This window comes from Cherax quadricarinatus, chromosome 5, assembly GCF_038502225.1.
Source record: "Cherax quadricarinatus isolate ZL_2023a chromosome 5, ASM3850222v1, whole genome shotgun sequence".
Classification (NCBI taxonomy): domain Eukaryota; kingdom Metazoa; phylum Arthropoda; class Malacostraca; order Decapoda; family Parastacidae; genus Cherax; species Cherax quadricarinatus.
In genome coordinates, this window is record NC_091296.1 from 18,084,831 (window position 1) to 18,106,447 (window position 21,617).

Genomic DNA, 21,617 nt, shown 5'->3' on the forward strand with positions numbered 1-21,617 from the left:
TTTTCAGAAAGCTCTCCTAATTTTCTCTCCCATTCTTGCTCCATCCTTTTCCACTGCTCCTCCATCCATTCCTCCCTACCAATACCATTGTCATCTGATTCCTACGAGTCCCAACCATTTTTTTTTATTTAGTAAAGGAAAGAGAGAGAGAGAGAAAGAAAGAGAGAGGGGAAAGGTAGGAGAGAGAGGGGGAGAGTGAAAAGGAAAAGGGGGAGAGAGTGAGAGAAAGAAAGAGAGAAGGGAAAGATAGGAGGAGAGAGGGGAGAGAGTGAGAAGGGAAAAGAGAGAGAGAGAGGAAGAGAGAGGAAGAGAGAGGAAAAGAGAGAGGAAGAGAGAGAAGAAGAGAGAGAGAGGAAGAGAGAGAGAGGAAGAGAGAAAAAGAGGAAGAGAGAGAGGAAAAGAGAGAGGAAGAGAGAGAGAGGAAGAGAGAGAGAAAAAGAGAGGAAGAGAAAGGGAGAGAGAGGGAGAGAGGGAGAGAGAAAGAGAGAGGGAGAGAGAAAGAGAGAGGAATAGAGAAAGTGTAAGAGAGAGAGGAAGAGACAGAAAGAGAGAGAGAGAGAGAGAGAGAGAGAGAGAGAGAGAGAGAGAGAGAGAGAGAGAGAGAGAGAGAGAGAGAGAGAGAGAGAGAGAGAGAACAGAGAGAATAGAGAGAGAGAGAGGAAGAGAGGAAAAGAGACAAAGAGACGGAGAGAGAAGGAAGGGTTAGAGGGTCAATTCACATAAAGGTGTGAAATCCTGTATATGTGTGTGTATGTGTATGTGTGTGTGTATGTGTGTATGTGTGTGTGTGTGCGTGCTACAGCTATTCAAGTGCCTAACAGCAGATCCTGTTCTCACCTAGTGTGTGTGTATGTGTGTGTGTATGCGTGTGTTTATGTAAGCAGTCCTTATTTCCCTCATATGTACTACATATGTTTTGCATATGTACCCTATCTCTTGGTTTCCACTGTACTGTCTTGTGTGCCTAAAATTACGTAAATTCACATAAAGGTGTGAAATCCTGTATATGTGTGTGTGTGTATGTGTGTGTGTGTATGTGTGTAGTGTGTGTGTGTGTGTGTGTGTGTGTGTGTGTGTGTGTGTGTGTGTGTGTGTGTGTGTGTGTGTGTGTGTGTGTGTGTGTGTGTGTGTGTGCAAGCAGTGACTGCAGCAACCACCTGACTGAAAGGAGTCTTCTGTTGTTCGGATTCTTGCAGCCTCTGAGTCAGATCATCCACCTCCTGCTGAAGTCCGGTGATGGTGTAGTCTCTCTCCTCCACCTCCTTCTCTTTCTGCTTCAACTTGTTCTGTGGAACATAGACGGAAGTAAACAGATATATCTATATAGAAGAAAGTAAATAGATATATGTACCTAGACGGAAGTAAATAGATATATCTATATAGACGGAAGTACATAGATATATGTACCTAGACGGAAGTAAATAGATATATCTACTGTAGGAGATACTCGACTGGTGTGGAGCGCATCCAAGAGGAAAACCATAATCATGGCTAGGCTATCCTGGGTTACTAAGCATAATAAATTCCTTTTTATTTATTACAGATGGGCAGAAATGGTTTTTTTGGTCTTTTTCCTAAGAGTCAGGCAGACAAGCCGAATGGCCCTAAGACATTTTTTTTTTTAAATTTCGGTTTGATGCATTGAGATGAAAGTATATACTTTCGTAAATTTACATAATACATAAATTTTGAATTTAGCATCACAACCGGACGATATAAACCTAACAGAACCTAATTATGCTAAAATAAAATAAAAGAAAATAGGTTAATTCTAATCAGTCTATCGTAGGCTAACAAAATTTAGTATCATTAAACTAAGTTGTCTTGAAATCTTATTAAAATATATTAACTTTTTCCGAATAGCCTAAAACCCCTCTAAAAATATATATGTAATAAAATAGGTTAAAATAGGTATAAACCCGAAGCTGATTGCCATGGTGTTGAGTAACAACCTACCTGATACCAGGCAGTGTGTTCCTGGCGCTCCTTAAGTTTCTGATTAAGTTGATCAAGGTTCATTGTAAGAGCTGAGATCGTCTTCTGTTTTGACTCGTTCTCTTCTATTAACTCCTCTATCCTGGCCTGTTGCTGCTTCTGTTTGGCAACCAGAATAATAATAATAATAATAATAATAATAATAATAATAATAATAATAATAATAATAATAATAATAATAATAATAATCATAATAATATTTATGGTAGCAGAAGAACAAGTAGTCGAAACGGAATAAGTATATCATTAATTCAGTTCGTATTAAATCGGATGGGGGTCGGGGAGAAGCTTTGAACCCAGAGGGGTTATTCAGCGTCTGGGGGATGGTAAGCAACCAGGAATTACTCAAGTTCCTTAGATCAAGAGTTCTTCACCGGCATCGGAGCACCTCTCTTGAGGGGTGATCCAAGATGTGTTTGACTGGCTGGGGTCTCCTAGCCTTGTTTATGAGATTGTATTAGCTCTGTCACTCGCCCTGTTTACTGACCCAGTGAAGTTTAAATAGAGCGATCAAGATCGTGTTGGCGGTAATACTTCACAAATTACTCGGTGCATCAAATAAAGCAACAAGAAGTATAATAACTATGGTATTTTTAGAATTTACGTATTAGGATTCTATTTAGTTTCACTGGATTCTAGTGCTGCGACACCAGCAACTGACCCCTCCGATTATTTTTTTCTAATTAATTTCACAATCTTCCAAATAAAATCATATATCAATCAGTATGTTCTAAAACTAAATTTTTACCAGCATCCAGCCGGATGAGAAAAGCTATGAGACTACCTCATGCATAGCTTTTTTGGACAGTGGATTACCTATGGACACCGTTGATTATATAGGCAAATTCCAGTTATGAGCAAATAGTTCAATATAAAAAAGTCCTAATGTCTCTCGATCAGAGTGTGTGGTTTTCACTCTAATTTATTGCTTGCTTGAAGGATAATTATGAAATGGGATTTGAACTAGTGTCGCTAGGCCCAAATGCAGTGAATGAAATCCATAGCCTATTTCGTTACGTATCTAGTAGGTTTTGATGTCATCTTATGAATTCAACACGTGTAAGCAGTGTGCCACTATATATAAGTAACTTACGTGGACGGCAAGTGTCTTGTTGTCCCTCTCACCGATGGTCTGAGTCATCTGCTGCACCTTAGCGGAGAGGGAGGCAATGGTAGCCTTGCTGGAGCCGTCTTGCTCCGCCAGTTGGCTCATTTGGGCGGAGAGTGAGGCAATGGTCGCTTTGTTTGTGGCATCCTGTTCTATCAATTCCTTCAGTCTTTCCTCTTGTGTCTGTTGAGACAAGTACGGAACGTTATGTATTAAAATGAATTCTTTATTAAAACATTGCAGGAATTGTTGCAGACAGTGTGAGCATAATCTAAGTAGTATAATTTTAACTAAACCAATATCACGCTCAGTCTTTCGGGTAAAAATATTCTGAGCATTCATTCGCATAACTGGTGGTTCTATAGCAAATAATATCACTGATAAAGAATTGTTAAAGAGCACTTGATCCATAAATCAGATGGTAAGATGATTTACTAACTATAGGAAAGAATTAATACATGAAAAGTAAAGAAGTTTGAGACTGTCTCAACTTTCATACCCAGTGACAGTGGCTATAGTATTTTTCAGGCTCATCTACCTAGCTGCTGATTTTTACCTTAGAATATCTCTTGACATACCTGGATGATGGTTTTTCAGTATATCTCTTCACCTGCCTGGCATCCAGATGAAGATTTATGCTGAAAAAAGATATGCCAGCCTCTCTTACTCTGGACCTACATACATGCCTGTGGATTATTTTCCTCATACCTTACTACCAGAACCTTTCCCTCGGCTTACCTTACCTGTTGACCATTTTGCCTTCAGCATTTCTCAGTCTGACTTACCTGATCGACAGAAGCCTTTTCTTCAGCTACCCTCAGCTTGATCTGGTCGCTGCGAGCCCTTGCTTCAGCTTCTCTTAGCTTTTCAGACAACACAACTATGGTGTTTTTGTTAGCTTCTTCAAGCTTCTCCAGTGCTGATATCTTCTCTGTTAGCTCCTCTATGACACTTGTGTGGCTTTCATCTCTTTCTTTTAGTGTAGCAATCTTCTGCTCCATCTTCTCCTAAATGTTAAAAATAATTCTTTTTAGCAGAATACTTATTATTTTTTCTCAGGCTTGCTTAATGCACAGTTTAAGAAACCTAAAATTTTGTAGAGTGGAAAATTAAGATCAAGTTTAAGGGCAAACTGTTTCATCAGAATAAATTACATAAGCTGAGTTTTAAACCATAATAAAAGAAATGAATACTGATCTGTGTTTATCGGCGAGTTAATAAACACAGTATCAAGACGCGTGCAAACACAGTGGTGGTGTTTATGGCTATAGTGGGGGTTATATTTGATGAGGTGGGGGTTAGGAGTGTAGTGGGTAAGTTTTGGCTGTAGTTGAGTGTGTGTCCGGGCATGCACGTGTATTAATTTGAGCTCCATGTGGTGTGTCTTACCTGATTACTGAGCGCCCTATGGCCCGTTTCGCTCAACATGCAAGTAAGATGTTCTATTTCCTTCTGAAGGGACTCGATTTGGAAGGTGGAGGAGCTATTGACTTCAGCTTGACGGAGAGCTTCCTGGAGGGAAGGTGAGAGATGAGAGTGAGATGATGATGATAATTACACAAAAAAAAATAAAGAGTTTACTTACAAACATCAGTATCCGCGAAACGTGAAACAGCAGATTAACGGAAAAAGAATCAAGAGGTTAAAAGAAGATCTTCGGTCTCTGACTGAGACCGAAAAATACACTTATCTTTTTACTTGTGCATTATTATGCTTCTCAAGTGGTTTCTCATTTTTTCGTTGGCCAGTGTTGATGACGCATTAATCAAAACATCAATATTCACATTTAGTAGAAGGCTAATTAAAACAAGAAATAGTGTTAAGACTATGTCAACAGTGACTGACACTGCCACGGAATGCAAAAAAATAAACTTGCCTAATTTTTCATAAGCTAATCAGAGGAGCCATTCGTTACTCCTTAGACACCATTTTCCTGCGTCTTTGTCAAAGAACCGGCAACACTGAACGAGTTATGACTAAGACAACTATTAGTTTTTTAACTCCTGACAGACAAACTAAGAAAACTACTCCATCAGTCCTTTCCATGGAGCCATGCAGTGGGTATACTATCCCACATTAGGCAGGTCCTACTCTCACCCATCCAGTCCAACAATATCACTTGAGTTCGACCTACCTGAGTCTGCAAGAGGTTTTCTTTGCTGCTTCTCAGTTGAAGGGAGAGTCGCTCCACCTCCCTCTTGAGGGTTTCAATGGTGTGTTTGTTGACAGCTTCTCTCTCCAGCACCTTTGCCTCCTCGCTCTGATTTTGGTTCTGGGTAACAATTCCACAACGTTAGAAGAACAAGCGAAGAGGAAAGGAAAATAATGAGAAAGACACAAACAAGTGCAATACTTAGTTATCTTTCTCATCAACTTGTGGGTATTGTCTAACATTTTAATAAGATTAAGGAAAATATGATGACGTTAGTGACTGATAATGATGATGGCGATAATATCCTAGTATACGATACAACAAGTATGATAACTTTACTGTGCATACCATAGCCATCCTGTGGGTGGTCAAAAGATAACAGAGGCACACAACGGACCCCTGGACTGGGCCCAGCCATTCTGCTAGCTAAGTAAGATGTAGCAGTGAATTGGTGAGAACCTGCACACCTTGGAACAATGTACACAATGACACAATGATAGATCACACAAAACTCTGAATGTCCAGCAAACTAGGCGTTTGTTCCCAAAAATTGATGGCACCAGGAAGGTGAAATGAATTTCATTTTCACTTGCAAATGAACTAACCCACAAGAGATATTTAGAATCTCTAACAATTCGCAAATAGCGAAATTATTTGCAAATAATTTGTTGGCCACCTAAATTTTTATGTGGTCTGGCATGGTGGGTAGAGTACTGTGTACTTTGTCTCAGGTGCGCTGGTTCATACCTTCTCTGGCCTGAGAGACACAATATTATATTTAGTAATTAATTGACTATGTAAATGATCCCGAATGCATTCACAGGACATTACTGTGTGGTGATCTGTTTATTATAAGTGAGGTGTGAAACCCAGCTCGGGTAGGCCAGCGAATGATTAACCAGGCAACGCATCATCTGTCAGTGAACAGTGAGAAATTTGATGTAAATTATGTTGATGACATAATATATGATACGAAAAATATACAAATGGACAACATCAGAAGTTCAGTCGCAGTGATCACTGTAGATATCTCAGGTTGTGACACTTATACCCAGCTTGTGAAACATATACCCAGCTTGTGGCACTTCTACCCAGGTTATGACACTTATTTTGGGGCACTTAATCCAGGTTATGGAACTTATACCTAGGTTATGGCACTTACACCCAGGTTGTGGCACTCAGTGACCAACTAACCAGCTGACTCTGGTACTCGTCGTTCTGCAGGGCGAGCTGCTGGATTTGCTGCTGAAGGGACACCGTCTCCGCCAGCTGCTTCTGTTGGTGATCAACGTGAAGGCGCGTCTCTCTCAGCTGCTCCTCCACCAGTACCTATCAGTGATACCGCGAGACCCAAGTTTATAATTCTCGCTAACATGGAGACTAAGGTGTTCTGATTTGCGAACGAACATTTACACCGAAGAGATAATAGAAAATTTATACACAAATAGCCAGCCCACAGGAAAGAGAATCTTATGACGACGTTCCGGTCTGACTTGGACCATTTACAAGTCACACTAACACATGAAGGTGAGCCAGTATATACAGGAGAGGGGAACAGGGATGGGATAAAACGAGGAGAAGGAAGTGGAATAGTGGTAGAGGTAATGTTGGTAGTGGAAGTAGCAGTAAAGGGAGTAGTGGTAATGGCATAATCGACAGAAAGGGGAGTGAAGCAAGGAAATAGTAGTGGTAGTGTTTGTAGTAGTGGTGGTGATAGTAGTAGTGGTAGTATTGGTGGTAGTGGTGGTGGTAGTAGTGGTGGTGGTGGTAATAGTATTGGTGGTAGTAGTAGTAGTAGTAGCAGTAGTGGTGGTGGAAGTGGTGGAGGAAGTAGTAGCGGTAGTAGTAGTAGTAGTAGTGGTGGTGGTAGTAGTAGTAGTGGTAGTAGTAGTAGTAGTAGTAGTGATAGTAGTAGCAGTGGTGGTAGTAGTGATGGAAGTAGTAGTAGTCGTGGTAGTAGTAGTAGTAGTGGTGGTAGTTGTAGTGGTAGCAGCAGAAGTGGTGGTGGTGGTGGTAGTAGCAGTGGTAGTAGTGGTGGTGGTAGTAGCAGTGGTAGTAGTGGTGGTGGTAGTAGCAGTGGTAGTAGCAGTGGTAGTAGTAGTGGTAGTAGTAGAGGTGGTGGTAGTAGTAGTAGTAGTGGTAATAGTAGTAGTAGTGGTGGTGGTGGTAATAGTAGTAGAAGTAATGGTAGTAGTAGTGGTGGTGGTAGTAGTAGCAGTAGTAGTAGTAGTAGTAGTAGTAGTGGTGGTGGTAGTAGTAGTGGTGGTAGTAGTAGTGGTGGTAGTAGTGGTGGTGGTGGTGTTAGTAGTAGTAGTGGTTGTAGTGGTGGTGGTTGTAGTGGTGGTGGTTGTAGTGGTGGTGGTTGTAGTGGTGGTGGTTGTAGTGGTGGTGGTTGTAGTGGTGGTGGTTGTAGTGGTGGTGGTTGTAGTGGTGGTGGTTGTAGTGGTGGTGGTTGTAGTGGTGGTGGTTGTAGTGGTGGTGGTTGTAGTGGTGGTGGTTGTAGTGGTGGTGGTTGTAGTGGTGGTGGTTGTAGTGGTGGTGGTTGTAGTGGTGGTGGTTGTAGTGGTGGTAGTAGTGGTGGTGGTAGTAGTGGTGGTAGTAGTGAACGCGCGCACACACACATTATATATATGTACGTATATATATATATATATATATATATATATATATATATATATATATATATATGTCGTGCCGAATAGGCAGAACTTGCGATCTTGGCTTAAATAGCAACGCTCATCTTGCCATATAGGACAAGTGAAAATTTGTGTATGCAATAATTTCGCCAAAATCATTCTGAACCTAACGAAAAAAATATATTTCACTGTGTTCGTTTAGTATTAAATTATTGTAAAGAAATCTAAAATATATATAGTTAGGTTAGGCTAAAATAAATTGTTCTTGTTATAATAAGGTTAGGTAAGTTTTCTAAGATTATTTTGGTGCAAAATTATAAATTTTTACATCAACATTAATGAAAAAAATATATCTTGAAATGTATAAGAGAAAATTTCAGAAAGGACTTAATTTTAAATGAGTTCTTGCTAATTGACCAGTTTTACATATTCGGCACGACATATATATATATATATATATATATATATATATATATATATATATATATATATATATATATATATATATATACTATAGGTAATTGGTCAATTAGCAAGAATTCATTTATAATTAAGTCCTTTCTAAAATTTTCTCTTATAAATTTAAAGATCTTTTTTCATTTATCTTAATGTAAAAATTAACAATTTTGTACCAAAAGAACCTTAGAAAACTAACCTAACCTTATTATAACAAGCACAATTTAATTTAGCCTAATCCAACTAAACATATTTTAGATAAATTTACAATAATTTAATAATAAGCAAACACAATGAAATTTATTTTTTTCGTTAGGTTCAGAATTATTTTTGCGAAATTATTGCATACACAAATTTTCGCTTGCTTTATTCGGCAAGAAAAGCGTTGCTACTTAAGCCAAAAATCACAAGGTTTACCTATTCGCAGTCAGCAGGATTCGATATTGCTACTGAGACGGGCAAGATTCCCAGGCAGTGCTCTGAGTCATTCTTTTGTAAGACATTGTTTTACGTAATTCCACGGGTGTGTACTGAGTCCGGAGTGCAGTCACTGAAGTTGCGTATTTCACAGGTGGTTTCCACGATTGATTTCCATAATGTCAGAAAGCCACTGACACTTGGGTGGCGGTGCTCCAGAGAAACAACTGTTAAGAAGCTAGGAGTGGCTGTTACATTCGTGGTGCAGCTGACTTTCATAGTTAAACATACCACAGTGGTGCAGCTGACTTTCATAGTTAAACATACCACAGTGGTGCAGCTGACTGTCCTAGTTAAACATACCACAGTGGTGCAGCTGATTGTCATGGTGAAACACACCACAGTGGTGCAGCAGATTGTCATGGTGAAACACACCACAGTGGTGCAGCTGACTGTCATGGTGAAGCACACCATACACCACACCATGATGCCACACTCCCACCTACTACACAATGCGTCATTACAGAATGATGCAATTATATTTGTTAGGATCTGAGTCACAAGATACTACAACGGATGTTCAGATAATGTACCACGCTCTTGTTTACACACACACACACACTGTGTGTGTATGCCTACATTAGAGTATGCAGCACCAGTTTGGAACCCACACCTAGGTAAGCACGTCAGGAAATTAGAGAAATTGCAAAGGTTTGAAACGAGACTATTCCCGGAGCTAAGGCGCATGTCATACGAGGAGAGGTTAAGGGAAACTGACCTTACGACACTGGAGAACAGGAGGGACAGGGAGGACATGATAACATAAAATACTGAGAGGAATCGACAAAGTAGACAGAGATAAGATGACAGGGGGTCACAATTCGAAGATGAAGACTCAGATGAGTTTCAGAGATGTTAGGAAGTATTTCTTCAGTCACAGAGTTGTCAGGCAGTGGAATAGTCTGGAAAGTGAGGCGGTGGAGGCATGATCCATACATAGCTTTAAGAAGAGGTATGATAAAGCTCACACAGCAGGGAGTAACCCAGTAGCGACCAGTGAAGAGACGGGGCCAGGAGCTATGAATCGACCCCTGCAACCACAATTAGGTGAGTACACACAACATGCTAAACATCTTAGCGACAAGTGCCTTTGATAAATGGTAACTAAACACACAATTTCTCAGGGTGTTACTATACTCTGTCAACACATATAGCAGACTACCTCATTATCACTGTTTCATTACAGTTGTAACTATTTATCCTATGTTGAAATCATACTTCTAATGCTTCAAATTTCAGCATCCTGTTGTATGCCCACCCTGGGCGTGCATCTCTGAATGACCCACACACCGGTTTAGCGTACTGTTTTGTAAATATAATATATCAAGGTCCTGCTGTGATGCGAACCGGTTTTGCAACAAGACCAGTTAATTAAATGTGCTCACTGGTGATAGGTCCTGATCAGCCGCCAGTAGTGTATACTTATACTTTATAGCGTTTCTTAAAAAATAATAGTAATAATAATAATAATAATAATAATAATAATAACAGGGTGGTCTGCCTTGAAACTTGGCTGCAGGGATCAGTGGAAACATCGACACGTAATCTACAGATAAAACATTATCAATATCCTGTATCAAAACAATGCTGTTTGTTTGAGAGCCGTGGCACTTATATGGAAGTTTAAAGCTTAGGTCTTAGAGGACTCAGGATCTCATTGAACCTCTGAAGAACAAAGAACTAAAAACAAAGGCCATCTCTAAATTCTGTTCCTAATGAACACTCGTTCCCTACGACATTTTCGTGAGATTTAGGACCTGTCCAGATTGTTCGAAAGATTGGTCGGTTAATGAGGTTTAAAGTTTATCGACTACACCAGGGTTATTAAGGCTGCACGTCACCATCTCGCCATTTGGCAATAATACTATAATTTCTAAAATAGGTTAGGTTAGGTAAGGTTTGCCAGGAAACAGGACAAGTGTTTCCTGACGCGTGTCTTAGTCATGTGATGACCCGTCGCTGGAGCTTTGGCCATCTGACTGAAGCCTTCATCTGGCTTACTGGTCTACCCCTTCAAAAATTACGGTTAAATAATACCTATTAAAACAAACTCCTATCATATAAACTCTTCAAAGAATACACCTCTCAGTGTATATATATTGTGTTCCAAACTATAATAATTTCAACAATGTTAATAATTATAAAATTATTTATAATTGTGTATATATTTTAAGAGGCATTTAAACGTCCCGTCAATATGATATTCTTCAGGAACTTTCTCATTAAAAATAAAAAATAAAAATATATTGGAAAAAACCCGCTTTAATTTTTTACGAGATCAAAAACTAATTTTATGTTTTGAGGTGATGGTTTCCTCAGTGTAACTTGCCAATAACGGGACTGATTGCCAGAGAACTTCGTGAAAGTCCTCGTAGTTAATAAATTTATATTGTCAACAGTTCTGATTTATTTCTTGATTTCTAAGTGTCCTTTATATTCAATAGATTATTGTAACAGTAAAATAAACGCACTAATAAAGAGAGTAGACAGCATCGTAACAACGAAAGTGACGTCAACACCGTAATGAAAAAAGTGAAGTCAACACAGTAATGAACAAAGTGATGTCAAAACCGTAGTAAAGAAAGTGAAATCTACATCGTAATAAAGTGAAGTCAACCGTAATGAAGAAAGTGAAGTCAACACCATAATTAAGACAGTGAAGTCAACACCATAATTAATAAAGTGAAGTCAACACCGCAATAAAGTGAAGTCAACACTGTTGTAAAGAAAGCGAGGTCATCACACTATCTTACCTTCTCGTTCTCTAACCGGCTAAAGTTGTTTTTCAGTCGAGTGATCTCCTCGTCCCGGCACTGAAGTTCCTCCTCGTGTCTCTCCTGTGGAGGACCGAGCAACACCAATGAACAAGTTATTCCTGGGATAGAAGTTCTTCCTGACAGACTAGTATTTATAACAATTACATGAAGGTTTGTGATTAAAATGGTATAAAATACCATTTGAGATCAATTACAACAGCTGGGTATCTTTAATGATGAAACATTTCGCCTACACAGTAGGCTTCTTCAGTCAAATATAGAAGGGGCAGTAGTAGTGATGTAAAGATGATGTAATCAGTCTATCAGTCTTGAAGAAAAGTTCAGCTCCATGGAGCTGAACTTTTCCCCAGGCTGAGGAACTGACCACTTCAAACACATTTTCTCCAAGACTGATGGACATCTTTATATCATTACTACTGCTGCCTCTGTATCTGACTCAAGAAGCCTACCGTGCAGGCGAAACGTTTCATCACTAAAGATACTCAACTCTTATCCATGTGTCTTAATCTCCTACATGAATATTTGTCAGTACAAGAATAGGCTTGACCGGCATATAAGTTTCCGTACTTTTCATTGTATAAAGCACACACACATACGGTAGCTATTAACTTCACTCTGGTATCTAAATGAATTCAATCTAGGCTTCTAAGGTAAATAAAAGAAGGTAAACACTGGTCAGTAACACAAACTTTCAAATATAGAACATACAAGAAAAGAAAAACCATTATATATTTGCACTTAATACTGAAGAGTGTCTCACTCAATGTTCGAAATATACAATACTCATCTTATTTTGTGTCATAAGGGATTGGTCACTGCACTGAAGGTGAAGTGACCAGCCTTGTTATAATTTTGCAACGCTGTACCCGTCAGGGTAAGTTAGTGCTTTAAGAATAAGATGTAATCAGGTGTGATGCTAAGAAGGAGAGACTAATTCCAATTCCTTGCATCAAGAGCCATTCACCGGCACGAAGGGTGACTGACCTACCTTGACGTCGATGAGTTCGTCCACCTGACTCTTCAGACTGGATCTGCCTCTCGAGGACCTCAAACTCCACGTGCGGCGCCTCGGCTCTGGTACTACCTACATGTACACCTTACAATAATTAAACACAAGCCATCTTCCTTCGTATGTACATAAATTGCATATGTATTTTGAATCCCCTAATATAAAGGACAAATTCTGGGAAGGAATAATTTTTTTTTGCCTTTAAGTAGACCATAGAGACTCCATATATATAAAGACTTGACCCTTGAAGAGGAAAAGAGGGGATCCGTGTCTGGAACAATTTTAACCACTAACGCAAGATTCTGAGGGGAAATTTTAAGCGTCGTTTCGGTCTGTCAAAGACCATGGGATGTGCTCCTAGGCAGCGTCATTGGAGGCGGGAACTTTGAGTAGCTTTAAATATAGTATGGACGGGAATGTGAGTGGGTGTGGTTGAATGTAAGTTGAACCTGCCTAACATGAGCCAATAGGCCTAGTGAAGTGTTCCTTCATTCTTATATTATTAATTGTCAATGTGGAAACGGTAGAGGACGGACCGAAACGTTGCTTAAAGTTCTCTCTCCAAATTGCGGTTTGTAAACTCAACTCCCTCGACATGCCGACAATATAGCCAAGTTTCTATAAATTATTATTCAGCAACACTTCAGGTTTCGAAGGACACTGCAACAAACTAATTAATCTTCAGTTTTTAGTTAAGAGAAGCAGAGTATGTGAAAAAGACACAGGAGTGCTTGACTGGTATTAGGTTTCACTCAACACTAGTTTTTTTTTTTTTTTTTTGAAGACTTGAGAAAGGTCAATGTTGGGTGAAATGCTCTACATACAAAGGACTCCTCTGAATTTGTCTTTTTTTCACCAACTTTCGTCGTTTTCTACAACAGTCACATTATCAGCTTACCCTAGATTCCATCATGCGACTCAATGGAGAGTCGGGAGGAGTGAGTGAACCCTCTGCAGGCCTGGCATCCTCCGTTGAGTGCTTCCGCGTCGAGGACACCATCGACGTGCTATCCACGTGCTGATCCACGTGTGACGAGCCTGTATCATTGAGGTCTGGCTGCATCTGTTTTTCCTGCTCCGTGGCTGGTGGGGAGCTCTTGACTGAGTCCACCGACACGACCATTGGTCTCGGTCGGTGGACGGGTCGCTGAAGGCTCGAAGAATCTCGCATACTCTTACGAGCCTTTGCTGTCCCAAACTATAAATGAAATGAGTCTTCAATGCTAAGATTTTAAAATGGAATACGATGAAACTTATAAAGAAGTGTGTTTAAGCTTATCACGCCAAATTAACTTATGAAGAATGTTGTTATATATTTTTTCCACAAGTACTTGTGAAGGTAAGTAATAATAATAATAACAATCATAATAATAATAATAATAAATTTCTTTCTTTTCTGCAGTATACAGGTAATGTAATGTATGTCATCAAATATTGGTAGGCATAAAAGAAAGCCACTAACATGCGGTGCATTTCGGGAAGTACTCACGATGTGGATGAAAAATGACACAAGTGAACTCACATACGACATCGGATACGTTTCGGTCTTGGGGCCTTTAGCGTGACCGATCTCCCAGAACCGAAACGAACTCAATAAAGATATGTTGTGTCATCCACAACTGTTGTTAATTAACAATGAATAAAGAACCTTCGGTACTTATGTTTTATTCCTAGATTGCTTCTGGTAATAAGTGCTTCGAAAATTAAAACTATGTATCGCCCTGGTCAAACACATTAATTAGTTGCTTCCCAGAAGCAAAAAATCAATATCTCAAAAATGGCCAACTTCCGGTTTCATGACGCGATGTGAAAACACTTCATTAACATTCCTTAGAAACTCCCAGCGAAATGTAACCATAATGTACCATACACATCAATTACCATGGTAACTACTGTACTACAGAATAGTCACAATGACGTGGGTGGAACAATACACAATAAACTCGCACTCAGGAGAGGGGAAAACTTATGCGACTTATCAATGGTCCAGGGAGGACCGAAACGTCGTCATAAGTTTCCCCTCTCTTAAGAGCGTGTTCTGTGCGTGTAACTACTGAGCGAGCACCCACCGTGCCTTTCTTGCTGGCGCTCTCCTTGAGGAAGCGATGTATGTTGTTATGGCCGTACTTCTTAGCCACGTCTTTGGCCAAGCGACCATTCTTGTCTTTGAGAACCAGGTACACCCCGCTCTCCGAGAGCCACTTGACAACGTCGAGGTCGCCGAAGTAGGCGGCGTGGTGGATGGGTGTGGCTTTCCCGTTGTCTCTTGCGTTAAGGTCACACCCGATCTCCTGAAGAAGCTGCAGCGCCTCCAGTTGTCCCCTCGATGCTGCCCTGTGACTCGCACGCCGCCCTACCTCATTGTACACGAAGAGAGTTATACAAGTGTAAACAGTGCTGTTCCTCTGTGCAGGTACGATGTATATAACAATATAAATTCATTGTAATGCAGTATGCCTTTGAATAGATTTTGGAATGTCATGCGGTGTCTCGTTAACGTCTTCATACTTAATGCACTACGTCATGCAGTGTGCCATGTGCCATAGTACTACAGTAAGTGAAGAAATACTATGCCACATGTGGTAAATTAATGCTATGCTTGCTATTACATATAAGATGTCTCATGATTTCAGGTTCTTAATTAAGCAATGAAAGGAACAAATCATAAGTCACAATAATCAGTAGAAAGATGATTTGAATATATGCAAATTTTAGACATTACATAAAGTTGCAACAATCCTGCGTATTTACTTGTCAAGTAATAAATAATAATGCACTGTGTTTTTTTTTACTTTGCAATTGCTATTATTTTTTTAAATCACTTTATTGTAGGACAAACATAAATAAGGGACTTTTTTTTTTTAAATTAGACTCATGTATAGTGATTATATGGTTGTAAAGTCGTGATACCTGAGAGCAAACGCTAGTTGCTTTCAGCACTGTCTGCAGGTAGGTAGGTAGTTAGGTAAGTAGGTACGTAGGTTAGGTTGGATTAGGTTAGGTAGGAATGCAGGTGAGTAGGTTGGTAGGTAGGTACTACCTACCTACCTGGGTAGGTTTGTGTGTGTGTGTGTGTGTTTGGTTCAAGTGTCTGCAAGTTTCAAGTATAACTCTTGTCTTGCCTTTGAGGTCGATAGCTTCAGCGTCTGCTCCAGCAGACACCAACAGCTCCATGATATCTGCGTGACCTTCCTCAGCCGCCAAGTGCAGTGGTGTTCCTCCTGTTGGACAAGACTATTGTACAGCCAAACATCTGTCACACCCCTGCTGTACAGTGTACATCTATTGTACAATCACACTCCTGTGTTCACACTAGTGTTCCACGGTCATACTTCTGTTAAGGAGTTATACTTCTGCTGTTGCATTCCTATTGTATAACACACTCCTGTTGTCGCTCTTCTGTTGTACTGTTACACACTTCTGTTTTGTCTCACTTCTTGTGTTCTATACTCCCTCTTCTCTTAGCACTTCCCTATTCATTCTCTACTCTTATTCTACTTTACTGCACATTTACCTTGGGCAATTCTACACGGGAGGCAATACGATCTGCACAAAACCAAACATTATTAGAGCGATTGTTTAAAATATAAATAACCAAGACACTCTTGTTAAGCAATAATCACGATAAGAAAGCACCCCTTCAGAAACTACTTCTAATTAAGAGACATTCAGAAAACAATTGTAATATTAAACACACTCGTTTAGCAATGAACATTATTGGAAAGAGTCCTGAAGGAGGGAGGAATACTCTCTCTCGTCCCAGACTACCGTGTAAGGGCTGTTGAAAGATAGAGAGAGAGAGAGAGGGGGGGGGGGGACGGGCAGAAAGCAGCAACTTCACTCTGGATGTACCCTTCTCCAGAACATCACTTCATTTGAGATCATTTATCCCCAGGATGACTCGAGTATAGAACACATTCGTACAGCATTATGATGTTAACGAGATAAAGTCAGTTGATCAAATAAAAATGCTGGCCCACAGATGGCTCCAACTTCATCCTGTTCCCTACTTGTATATCTCATAACAATAAAAATGCTTTCAAATGAGCTGATGTAGGTAACAGCTCTTAGCTTGTCAATAAAGTCAGGAATCCTTAACCTGTAAATAGCTTGTCAATAAAACTAGGGACCCTTAACCTAACCTTGTCAAACCCTGTGTAAAAAAAAGGGGGAGAGAGAGAGAGAGAGAGAGAGAGAGAGAGAGAGAGAGAGAGAGAGAGAGAGAGAGAGAGAGAGAGAGAGAGAGAGAGAGAGAGAAAGAGAGAGAGAGAGAGCCTGCACTAATTCATAATTATTTCAACGTGCAATACATCATAACTATTTAATGTACCTACACATTCCTTAGCGGGACACGCCCACATAACACAATTTTACAATCATTCTAATATACACGCAACATTTTTAGGAACATAATAATGTACAGACACTGCCACTACGTTTACTTCCACACCGGCCGTCTCCCACCAAGGTAAGGTGACCTGTAAATGGAAACATCCGCTCAATGACTCTCTCTTGCTAGAAACATTCATTGTCATCCATTCAAGCGGACGTCTCAGTTCAACTGACCCTCTGAACTGCAGCATATTCATTCGAGCCTCTTAGTACACACAGTGGTTTTCCGAACATCACAATATACTGATAATGACTTTGAAAACACAATACTGCACGTATAGTGAGTTACGAACCACTACACCAAACCAACACAATATTACGCGACTAACATTTTTAAGAACACAATACCGCACAATTAATGATTTTGCAAACACAAGCCACACCAGCCAGGCTGACCATTGTCATCCTCTGCTTTGCTCCTCTTGTTGACGTCAGCTTTCCAGTTGAGCAGGACCTTGACTACATCGAGGTGGCCCTCGACGGCAGCGTGGTGGAGACTTGTCCGTCCACGCTCAGTCGTGTCCACTGCTACGCCGCTCTCAAGCGCTTCGTTCACCCTGGCGGAGTCCCCTGCCAGGGCACTCTGTACCTGTGGTGATCTGTTGTTAGTGTGTGTTGACTGTTACTCTATACCTGTGGTGGTCTGTTGTTAGTGTGTGTGTTGACTGTTACTCTGTACCTGTGATAGTGTGTGCTGACTCTTACTCTGTACTTGAGGTGGTCTGGTGTTAGTGTGTGTTCATTGTTACTTTTTTGAAGGTGATCTGTGTAAGTCTGTTTCAGTGCTTATAGTGTTTTTTTTTTATTCTGTGCGTAAACATTGGCAGTAATGCTTAATATCGAGGGTAGGCCTCTAACAATGATCCGACTGTCATACAAAGGGAAAATTAGGCTTATCTTATCTCCCCGTTATACAGATAATGACAGAGTAAGCTACGAATTCTCCGATAATGCCATACATTCTTTGTATGCATGTGTACGTATCTTCATACTGTGCATGTATAGGTATGAGTGTATATATGTCAGTGTATAAATACGTGTGTGTCCCTGCATGTATAGGTATTTATGTGTACAGGAGTGTATAGAAGTGTGTTTATACGTGTGTTTTAAATATGTGTATACATGTGCACGTGTCTTTATGTGCATATAGTTGTGGGTGTGGGTGTTTCACATATCTGAATAATTATGTATGCATTACACACACACACACACACACACACACACACGGAACCATACATAGTTTTAAGACGAGGTTTGATAAAGCTCATGGAGCAGGGAGAGAGATCTAGTATCAATCTGTAAAGAGGCGGGGCCAGGAACTACGAATCGACCCCTGCAACCTAAAATAGGTGAGTACACACACCCACACATTATATATATATATATATATATATATATATATATATATATATATATATATATATATATATATATATATATATAGATATATATATATATATATATATTAACAAGTCGGCCGTCTCCCACCGAGGCAGGGTGACCCAAAAAAAAGAAAATCCCCAAAAAGAAAATACTTTCATCATTCAACACTTTCACTTCACTCACACATAATCACTGTTTTTGCAGAGGCGCTCAGAATACAGCAGTTTAGAAGCATATACGTATAAAGATACACAACATATCCCTCCAAACTGCCAATATCCTAAACCTCTCCTTTAAAGTGCAGGCACTGTACTTCTCATTTCCAGGACTCAAGTCCGGCTATATAAAATAACCGGTTTCCCTGAATCCCTTCACTAAATATTACCCTGCTCACACTCCAACAGCTCGTCAGGTCCCAAATACCATTCGTCTCCATTCACTCCTAACACGCTCATGCACGCTTGCTGGAAGTCCAAGCCCCTCGCCCACAAAACCTCGTTTACCCCCTCCCTCCAACCTTTTCGAGGACGACCCCTACCCCGCCTTCCTTCCCCTACAGATTTATACGCTCTCCATGTCATTCTACTTTGATCCATTCTCTCTAAATGACCAAACCACCTCAACAAACCCTCTTCAGCCCTCTGACTAATACTTTTATTAAGTCCACACCTTCTCCTAATTTCCACACTCCGAATTTTCTGTATAATATTTACACCACACATTGCCCTTAGACAGGACATCTCCACTGCCTCCAACCGCCTCCTTGCTGCAGCATTTACAACCCAAGCTTCACACCCATACAAGAGTGTTGGTACTACTATACTTTCATACATTCCCTTCTTTGTCTCCATAGATAACATTTTTTGTTTCCACATATACCTCCACCACTCACCTTTTTTCCTTGATCAATTCTATGATTAACCTCATCCTTTATAAATCCATCCGCTGACAGTTTGATATCCAATTTTTCTTTATCTAAATCATTTGATACCCTCATCACCTTACTCTTTTCTATGTTCACTTTCAACTTTCTACCTTTACACACACTCCTAAATTCGTCCACTAACCTTTGCAATTTTTCTTTAGAATCTCCCATAAGCACAGTATCATCAGCAAAAAGTAACTCTGTCAATTCCCATTTTGTATTTAATTCCCCATAATTTAATCCCACCCCTCTCCCGAACACCCTAGCATTTACTTCTTTTACAACCCCATCTATAAATATATTAAACAACCATGGTGACATTACACATCCCTGTCTAAGACCTACTTTTACCGAGAAGTAGTCTCCCTCTCTTCTACACACCCTAACCTGAGCCTCATTATCCTCATAAAAACTCTTTACAGCATTTAGTAACTTACCACCTATTCCATATACTTGCAACATCTGCCACATTGCTCCCCTATACCCTCTATCATATGCCTTTTCTAAATCCATAAATTCAATAAAAACTTCCCTACCTTTATCTAAATACTGTTCACATATATGCTTCAATGTAGACATTTGATCTACACATCCCCTACCCACTCTAAAACCTCCTTGCTTATCCTCAATTCTACATTCTGTCTTACCTCTAATTCTTTCAGTAATAACCCTACCGTACACTTTTTCTGGTATACTCAGTAAACCAATTCCTCTAAAATTTTTACAATCTCTTTTGTCCCCCTTGCTTTTATATAAAGGGACTATACATGCTCTCTGCCAATCCCTAGGTACCTTCCCCTTTTTCAAACATTAAACAAAAATACCAACCACTCCAACACTATGTCCCCCCCTGCACCTCACGCACCTCCCCCACACTCACATCCTGCTCTTCTTCACTCCTAAAAGATGGTATACCTCCCTGACCAGTGCATGAAATTACCGCCTCCCTTTCTTCGTCGACATTTAAAAGTTCCTCAAAATATTCTCGCCATCTACCTAATACCTCCCTTTCCCCATCTACTAACTCCCCTACTCTGTTTTTAACTGACAAATCCATACTTTCCCTAGGCTTTCTTAACCTGTTTAACTCACTCCAATTTTTTTTCTTATTTTCATTAAAATTTCTTGACAGTGCCTCTCCCACTCTATCATCTGCTCTCCTTTTACACTCTCTCACCACTCTCTTTACCTTTCTTTTACTCTCCATATACTCTACTCTTCTTATAACACTTCTGCTTTGTAAAAACCTCTCATAAGCTAACTTTTTCTCTTTTATCACACCCTTTACTTCATCATTCCACCAATCACTCCTCTTTCCTCCTGCACCCACCCTCCTATAACCACAAACTTCTGCCCCACATTCTAATACTGCATTTGTAAAACTATTCCAACCCTCTTCAACCCCCCCCCACTACTCATCTTTGCACTAGCCCACCTTTCTGCCAATAGTTGCTTATATCTCACCCGAACTTCCTCCTCCCTTAGTTTATACACTTACACCTCCCTCTTGTTGTTGCCATTTTCCTCTTTTCCCATCTACCTCTTACTCTAACTGTAGCTACAACTAGATAAAGATCCGATATATCAGTTGCCCCTCTATAAACGTGTACATCCTGGAGCCTACCCATCAACCTTTTACCCAACAATACATAATATAACAAACTACTTTCATTATGTGCTATATCATACCTTGTATATTTATTTATCCTCTTTTTCATAAAATATGTATTAATTACCAAACCTCTTTCTACACATAGCTCAATTAAAGGCTCCCCGTTTTCATTTACCCCTGGCACCCCAAATTTACCTTCTACTCCCTCCACAACATTTTTACCCACTTTAGCATTGAAATCCCCAACCACAAGTACTCTCACACTTGGTTCAAAACTCCCCATGCATTCACTCAACATTTCCCAAAATCTCTCTCTCTCTCTCTCCTCTACACTTCTCTGTTCCCCAGGTGCATATACGCTTACTATAACCCACTTCTCACATCCAACCTTTATTTTACTCCACATAATCCTTGAATTAATACATTTATAGTCCCTCTTTTCCTGCCATAGCTTATCCTTCAACATTATTGTTATTCCTTCTTTAGTTCTAACTCTATTTGAAACCCCTGACATAATCCCATTTATTCCTCTTCACTGAAACTCTCCCACCCCCTTCAGCTTTGTTTCACTAAAAGCCAGGACTTCGAGCTTCTTCTCATTCATTGCATTCACAATCATCTCTTTCTTATCATTCGCACAACATCCATGCACATTCAGACTTCCCACTTTGACAATTTTCTTCTTCTTATTCTTT

The 21,617-nt window shown here is 40.0% G+C and overlaps 1 protein-coding gene across 3 annotated transcripts in view; it reads right to left on the reverse strand.

The window, feature by feature from the left end:
- Positions 1-21,617, reverse strand: part of LOC128684672 (ankycorbin-like) — a 42,546-nt gene that overhangs the window by 19,167 nt on the left and 1,762 nt on the right. For all 3 annotated transcript variants that reach the window (XM_070100876.1, XM_070100889.1, XM_070100882.1), the window contains 13 exons: positions 17,399-17,591; positions 15,733-15,831; positions 14,680-14,963; positions 13,509-13,808; positions 12,590-12,685; positions 11,578-11,661; positions 6,450-6,584; positions 5,238-5,375; positions 4,493-4,615; positions 3,889-4,110; positions 3,089-3,286; positions 1,957-2,094; positions 1,158-1,286 (listed from right to left, as the gene is read on the reverse strand). In XM_070100876.1, coding sequence (XP_069956977.1) covers positions 1,158-1,286; positions 1,957-2,094; positions 3,089-3,286; positions 3,889-4,110; positions 4,493-4,615; positions 5,238-5,375; positions 6,450-6,584; positions 11,578-11,661; positions 12,590-12,685; positions 13,509-13,808; positions 14,680-14,963; positions 15,733-15,831; positions 17,399-17,591 — 2,139 coding nt within the window. The remainder of the gene's footprint in view (positions 1-1,157; positions 1,287-1,956; positions 2,095-3,088; positions 3,287-3,888; positions 4,111-4,492; positions 4,616-5,237; positions 5,376-6,449; positions 6,585-11,577; positions 11,662-12,589; positions 12,686-13,508; positions 13,809-14,679; positions 14,964-15,732; positions 15,832-17,398; positions 17,592-21,617) is intronic.